The 8,351-nt window shown below is 36.0% G+C and overlaps 1 protein-coding gene across 1 annotated transcript; it reads left to right on the top strand.

The window, feature by feature from the left end:
- The first annotated feature begins 656 nt into the window (after nt 1–656).
- On the top strand, nt 657–1,091 carry LOC119512785 (cytochrome c oxidase subunit 6A1, mitochondrial-like). The gene has a single exon (XM_037807588.1). It carries the CDS (start codon nt 657–659, stop codon nt 1,089–1,091), a length of 435 nt encoding a protein of 144 aa, XP_037663516.1.
- The last annotated feature ends 7,260 nt before the right edge of the window (nt 1,092–8,351 follow it).

Here is an 8,351-nt window from a genome sequence, read left to right as displayed (position 1 = left end):
GGCCTTGTGGCTTAACAAGCTCTCTTCTTACCTTGTTACAGACTTAACTTGTTCATACATTTTGGCAGTTGGGAATAAAGAAACATTTTTCTTTAAAGTTATAAATTTTACTTAAATAAATCCCACTTCGCTACTTCAATGTTTGATACAATGTTTGATGAGGAAACAATTTGAAATAGGACAATTTTATATTAAGTATAAGTTTCTTATTCTCAGCTACAGAATAGAATTCCTTACGCTATCATGAAGTATTTGTATTAAGATGATTGAACATTACCACCGGAACAATCCTCATTGGTATCCATCCAAATGAATGGTGTGGTGCCTGCCTGACAAGGAGGTTGGAACACATGTGCCTGCAGCTTCTGTCTTCAACAACAGACCCAGGCCTTGACTTCCTGATGCGGAGATTTGGCAGTGTCTGGAAACACTGTTTGTTGCATGCCAAAACCCTGAGGTGGGTTTGTGGGGCATGTTACCGGAATCCAGGAGAAAGAGGTTAGGGATGGTGTCAAACATCTACAATGCATGGGACCACCCCCCCCACAACAAAAAATTATCCAATGCAAAATGTTAATAGTGCCAAGGATGAGAAACATTTCCACATTAACCTTCCTATTTCTAAAACTATAGCACATGAGCTGTCCATCTCGAAAATGGCGGCGGCTACTAGGTCTGGGGTTTGGGGGCTGCTAGCTCGCTCTTGGCCACAGCTGGCGCGGCCCATGTCGAGTGGCGCCCATGGCGAGGAGGGCTCAGCTCGCATGTGGAAGGTCGTTACCTACTTCGTCGTGCTTCCCGTGGCGGGAGTGAGCATGCTGAACTGCGTCCTGAAGTCGCATGAAGGAGAGCACAAGAGGCCCGAGTTCATCGCCTACCCCCATCTCCGCATCAGGTCCAAGCCCTTTCCCTGGGGAGATGGTAACCATACTCTATGCTATAACCCTCATGTGAGTCAGCTTCCAACCAGCTATGAAGATAAGCAAAGAGAAACTGAACCACTACCGAGGCACTGGGGACCACAGCCACTACTCTGTGCATGGACCAGAGTGTATGGGACCCCATATTCAACCCTTACTTTCATCAAATGATGACTAAATGATGATCTTCCATTCATTTGCTTTTGGCAGGAGATGGCTTAAGTAAATAACTTAACAAAACAAACAAACAAAAAAAAAAAACAAAAACAAAAACAAAAAATAAATAAAACTATAGCACAGCAGAAGATAAGAGTATGTGTACAATAATAAAGTCTAGTTTAGGCAAATAAATGACTAAATTTACTCATACAGATATAGAAAATACCTTTTAGAGTAGAATATTTACTTATATTTTAACAAAGTTATTTGTTTAGTTTTAACCTTTGTTACCTTTATGTCTTGCTCACCTGGCTCTAAGCATTGTAAAGACAGGGGCAAGATAGGGGCAGTGTCTGTTTTGATAAGTATCATATACTAGTTAGTACCTAGTTTATGGCTTACTCAGAGTTGCCAATTTCAACTAATTCATAGCAGTTCTGTAACTCTTTTTAAATTATTTTATCTCTATTAATTTGATAAAATTGAATTTTCACTATACTTTCCATTTGCCACGCAATTCATAGATGAGAGAATTTTAGAAAGAACATGATTACCACCTAGAAATTTTGATTCCTTTCAGGGAAAAATAATTCTTTTATGAATTAACTATAAAATGAATTAACTACAAAAACACACAGAACAACAAAATGGCAGAAGTATAGAGAAGACATATATCCATACCACTTTGCTAAAATATTGAGTAAAATTTTCTGTTCTCCTAATTAAAGACATTTATATTAGTTTATTTTATAAACATTTTATGTTATTATAGTACATTATATGTTAAATTTATTACATATGTTATAAAATATACATGCATGCAATAATCATTTTTCCATATTGAAAATATGGAAAATAAAAAATTCAGGTTTATCATAAAAGTAGTAAGAATATTAAGAAAAAACCTATATCATTGTTTTGAATATCACAGAGAAAGCCAATAGATAAGTCAGAGATTAAAAAATAATGTTGATTATACTGACATTCAGGAGTGAATTAGAGGTTAAGACACAATCATGTGATGTTAAAAATAAGAAAATTAAATCATGTGTTCAGAAAATCAGAGGCCAGACCCAGGAAAAATTAAACAAGCTTTCTTTTAAAAATCATACAGTTTGAAAAGCTGAATGAAATTGCAATTTTTCAGTTGTAATAAAAAAATACATACAGGAATATCAAAATATATGACATTAAAATAATTTCTGAGAGGGGGTTGTTGGAGAAACGGAATAATTCTGGCAGATAATGGAAATTACAGAATATGAGAAAAGAGAAACTAGGCAAACTAACACTGTTCTATTATTGCCTGCATAACCTTAAGTCTTTTCTTCTTTATCATCAAATTGCAGCATGTGAAAGATATTTCTTGGAAGTACAAGCTAAAACATCACTGTTAAGCTGCAACTTACTTTCTGAAATGTCTGTCTTTGAGGAAGGCAGAAATCCAGTATTGAAAATAGTTGCTATGAACACAGTTATCACAGAGGAAATAAGCAGGTAATCATGGCTAATAGAAAGCCATATTTCTGCCAAATTCTGAGGATTGCAAGTTATATTAGTCTTCTTGGATACAGACCAGGCTTCAGAAGGACTAAAGCCCACATGTGAGTCAACTCAAGCCAAGTGTGTTAAGAACTTCCACTTTCCAAACAGCAGACCAGGACCAAAAATAAAATATTACTCTGAGCCTCTAATTATCTGTACATTTTTCATGTTTAGTTTTAGCACCCAAGACTAAATAACCAGGAACAGGTAAAGTCTGGCCTATATAATATAAAATCAATGGAGAGGAAAAACAAAAAAGAATTTTTTTTTTAAAAAAAGGCCCATAGGTCATCCAAATTATTAAATTATCAGACATGGACTATGATATAAATATGAACAAACTGCTAAATAGTATATTTTGGAAAAGAACTGGAAATGATAAAGAAGGATTATAATAAGTTCTACAATGGAAAATAAAATAACAAAAATTAAGAACACAGTACATGGGGTTTGTGCTGGTTTGAATATGTTATGTACCCCCAGAAAAGCCTATATTCTTTTAATCCAATCTTGTGGGGGCAGACCTACTGTGGGTGGGACCTTTGACTGGATTGTTTCCATGGAGATGTGACCCCACTCTTTCAAGGTGGGTCTTAATACCCTTGCTGGAGTCATCTATGAAAGGATGAAAGGCAGAGACATTTTGGAGAGGGCTCAGAAGAGCTGAAACAGAAGCCCAGAGGCATTCTGGAGAAAGCCACTGAAACCAGAAGCCATACCAGGGAGTGAAGGATCAGCAGAACCAGCCATGTCTCTTCCCATGTGATATAGGAACCCCAAATGCCATTGGCCTTTCTTCAGAGAAGGTATCATCCTGTTGGCTTAATTGGGACATTTTCATGGCCTTAGAACTGTAAATTTCTGAACTAATAAACTCCAATTGTAGAAGTCAACCCATTTCCGGTATAGTGCATTCCAGCAGCTTTAGCACACCAGAACAGCATTAATACCCAATTAGACACAACTGACAGGAAAACAGGTGAACTTAAAAATTGGAGAGAAAAAAATGTATTGGATACATCATAGAGAAAAAAAAATGAATTGGAAATTGCAGAAAAGAGTGTAAGAACAATATGGAACATGTTGAAAAAATTAATACAGGTATAATTGGAGTATGCAAAAATGAAGAGAGAAATACTGGGGCAAAATAAATACTTGAAAAGAAACTGGGAAAAGTGCAACCTCCCACTGACTGCTGCAAACATTAAGGAGGGAAAAATACACAGGAAGGCTCACAGTAACTGATAAAAAAAAAAAAAATCTAGGGAAAAAAAAGGACAAGAGAAAATAAGCATAATGCTTTCAGGAGCAACAATAAATCTGAGAGCTGAATTCTCACCAGAGTGGATGGAAGAAAAAGAAAATGCAACGACATTTTTAAAGCACTGAAAGACAGTAATTGCAAACTAGAATTTTATAATCACCAAAAACATGCTTTAAGGTTAAAGATAAAATAAAGATATTTAGAAGAAAAGGTATTGTGTAGTTTGTCACCAGAGAAACTTAGTCAAGGAAATACTAATATGCATACTTTTGGTAGGGAAAGAATAATCATAAATAAAACGTGTGAAATGCAGAAAGGAAAGATAAAAGAATGGCTCAATATGTGTGTAAAAGAACAGTAACAGGACTTCTGGGGGAAGTAGTGGAGTTGGGAGCTCCAGGATTTAGTCGTTCCACCAAAGCACCTATTAAACACAGAGACTGTCTTAAATAACTGTTCTGGAGCTCCAGAGGCCATCAAAACATTGCACAGCACCCTGGGATGAACAGGGGGAAGAGGGTAATAAACTATGATAAAGTACAGTGAGTTGCTCTCTCCACACAGTGCTGCTGGTTCCCATTCCACACTCTTGGAGCAGGCTTAGGATTAGCAAATTTGGATCACTGGGTCCTGGCTCTGAAAACTGGCAGCAGCCATTGTTTCATCCCTTCCTACCCCTGACAGGGGCAGAACATGTAGAGATTTAAAGAAACAGTGCCTCCTTAAGGATGTGGGGAACAATTTGCTGAAGGGTACCGTCTTCTGGGCAGGCCAGGAAAGTGCAGCTTTGGAGAGCCATCAAATAGGCTTTTGGTGTCTTTCTGATCCCCTCCCCAGGCATACTGGAGGTGGTCTCTGCTCCCTTCCATGGGTCCCTGGCCCTGGTTTGGCTGTGAGATACTGACAACTGACTTACAGAGTAAAATCATCAGGATGATCTGATGCCTGGACCTCAGCAAAAAATTACAACTCATACTAAGAAAGAGGAAGATATAGCTTAGTCAAGGGAACAAATTAAAACTTCAGAGGGGACATAAAATTTGGGACAACTAATCAAGATGTTCAAACAAATCCCTTAAATTCATTCAGGGAGATAAACAAAAATATGACTAAAGAGATAGAGTATGTTAAGACACAGTGTGGGCATAAGGAAGAATTTGAAAGTAAAAAATGAAACAACAAAAATTATGGGGATGAAAGGCACAATAGAAGAGATTAAAAATACAATAGAGATGAACAACAGCAGATATGAACAAGCAGTAGAAAGAATCAGTGAACTAGAACACAGGACTATCAAAATCTTACAGGCAGAACAGCTAAGAGAAAAGAAGGAAAAAATTGAGCAGTTTCAGGAATCTGAATGACAGCATGAATCACACCAACATGCACATCATAGATGTCCCAGAAAGAAGAGAGAAGGAAAAGGGGGGAGAAAGAATATTTGAGAAAATAATGGTTGAAGATTCCCCAGCTGTTATGAAAAACATAAATATACATGTCCCATTAGTGCAACACACTTCAAACAGAATAAATCCTAATAGATCTATTCCAAAACACATCCTAATCAGAATGTCAAATGCAAAAGATAAAGAGAGAATTCTGAAAGCAGCAAGAGAAAAGCAATCTGTATATACAAGGGAACCACAATAAGACTAAATGCTGATTTCACATAAAAAAACCATGGAGGCATGAAGGCAGTGGGGTGATATATTCAAGATATTGAAAGAGAATACTTGCCAGCCACGAATTCTCTATCCAGCAAAGCTGTCCTTCAGAAATGATGGAGGGTTTAAAATACTCACAAACAGAAACTGAGAGAGTTCATCAACATGATATCTGCCTTACAAGAAATACTAAAAGGAGTTCTGCAGGCTGATAGGAAAAGACCACAGAGTGAGGCCTGGAGTAGAGTGAAGAAATGAAGATTATCAGTAAGTGTAACTAAAAGGGTAAAAAGAGAGACAAAAATAGATATGACATATAAAAACCAAAGGCTAAAATGGCTGAAGTAAGTAGTGCCTTTACAAATTTAACATTAAATGTTAATGGCTTAAACTCCACAATCAAAAGACACAGATTGACAGAATGGATAAATAAGTATATGCTATATACAAGAGACTCATCTTAGACCCAAAGACACAAATAGGTTGAAATTGAAAAGTTGGAAAAGGATTCCACGCAAACAGTAACAGAAAAAGAGCTGGGGTACTTGTAATAGTATCAGACAAAATAGACTTTAAATGCAAACCTTTTATAAGAGACAAAGAAGGGCACTATATATTTATAAAAAGGGCAGTCTACCAAGAAGAAATGACAATCATAAATGTTTATGCAGCTAACTAGGGTGCCCCAAAATATATGAGGCAAACAATGGCAAAACTGAAGGGAGAAATAGATGTCTCTAGAATAATAGGTGGAGACTTCAACACACCTCTCTCATCAATAGACAGAACATATGATTAATGACCTAGACCTAACAGACATATTCAGAACATTGCACCCCCAAACAACTATGTATACATTCTTCTCAAGTACTCATGGACCTTTTTAGAGGCAGACCACATATTATGTCACAAAACAAGTCTCAATAAATTTAAAAGGATTGAAATTATACAAAGCACTCCCTCTGACTACAATGGAATGAAGCTGGAAATCAATAACAGGCAGAGAACTGGAAAATTCACAAACATATGGAAGTTAAACAACACACTCTTAATCAGTGGGTCAAGGAAGAAATTGCAAGAATAATCAGTAAACATCTCAAGACAAATGAAAATGAGAACAAAATATGTCAAATCTTATGGGATGCAGTGAAGGCAGTGCTGAGAGGGAAATTTATATGCCTAAACACATTAAAAAAGGAGAAAGAGTTAAAATCAAAGCTCTTACTGCACAAAATAAGAGCAAATTAATACCAAAGCAAAGAGAAGGAAAAAAATAAAGAATAGAACAGATATAAATGACATTGAGAGAAAAAAAAATGGAGGGGATTAACACTGACTTTAGAAGATATAGAAGACCAAAACAGACCAATTACAAGTTAAGTAACTCAATCAGTCATCAAAAACCAAGAACCAACAAAGAAAAGCCCAGGACCAAATGGTTTCACAAGTGAATTCTACCAATTATTCCAATCAGAATTAATACCAATCCTGGTCAAACTCAACCAAAAAACTGAACAGGAGGGAACACTACCTAACTCATTCTATGCGACTAACATCACCCTAATATCAAAGCCATATAAAGATACTACGTGAAAAGAAAATTACAGACCAATTTCTTTTCTGAATATAGATGTAAAAATCCTCAAAAAATACTTGCAAATGGAAGCCAGCAATTAAAAGAGTTATACACCATGATCAAGTGGGTTTTCTCTGAAATATGTAAGGGGGATTCAATACAAGATCAATTAACATAATACACCACATAAACAATACAAGGGGGAAAAACTAATGATCATCTTCACTGATACACAAAAGACATTTGAAAAAATCTGATATTCTTTTTGTGATTTAAAAAAACTTAGAAAAACAGGAATATAAGGAAATTCCCCCACAAGATAAAGGACATACAAGACAAACCCATAGCTAAACACTGTACTCAATAGTGAAAGACTGAAAGCTTCCCTCTAAGATCTGGAACAAGACAAGAAGGCCCATGATCACCACATTTATTCAACATTGTTCTAGATGGTCTAGCCAGAGCCGTTAGGCAAGAAAAAGAATTAAAATACATTCAAATTGGAAAGAAAGCAGTAAAACCTTCATTATTTGCAGATGACATGATATTATATACAGAAAGACCCAAAAAATCTACAACAAACTACTACACCTAATAAATGAGTTCCACAAAGTGGTTAGATAGATAATCAGCATGCAAAAATCAGTTGGGTTTCTATCCACTAGTAATGAGCAATCTGAGGGTGAAAATAATTCCATTAACAATGCCAATTAAAAGAATTAAATATCTTGGAATAAGTTTAACCAAGGACATAGAGGACCTGTACACATAAAACTATACAACATTGCTAAAAGAAAACAAAGAAACCCTAAATAAATGAAAGGATACTACATGTTCATGGATTGGAAGACTAAATATCATTAAGATGTCAATTCTACCCACATTGATCTACAGATTCAATGCAATCCCAAATGAAATTCGAACAGCCTTCTTTGCAGAAATGGAAAAGCCTCTTATCTATATAAGAAGGATAAAGGGCCAAAAACATCTCAAAAAGGAAGAATGAAGTTGGAGTTTTCACACTTCCTGAATTTAAAGCTTATTACAAAGCTACAATGCTCAAAACAGTATCATACTGGCATAAAGATGGTTATATTGACCAATGGGATTGAACTGAAATTTCAGAAATAGACCCTCATATCTATAGTCAATTGATTTTTGACAAGCCAGCCAAGTCCACCAAACTGGGGAAGAATAACCTCTTCAACAAATGGTTTTGGGAG

This window comes from Choloepus didactylus, chromosome 17 (genome assembly GCF_015220235.1).
Source record: "Choloepus didactylus isolate mChoDid1 chromosome 17, mChoDid1.pri, whole genome shotgun sequence".
Lineage (NCBI taxonomy): Eukaryota > Metazoa > Chordata > Mammalia > Pilosa > Megalonychidae > Choloepus > Choloepus didactylus.
The sequence above is the reverse complement of the archived record's forward strand: the minus strand, read 5'-3'. Positions and strand labels throughout refer to the sequence as shown.

Excerpts from the sequence above, each read along its gene's own strand:
- LOC119512785 (XM_037807588.1), top strand. The coding sequence starts at position 657 with ATGGCGGCGGCTACTAGGTCTGGGGTTTGGGGGCTGCTAGCTCGCTCT.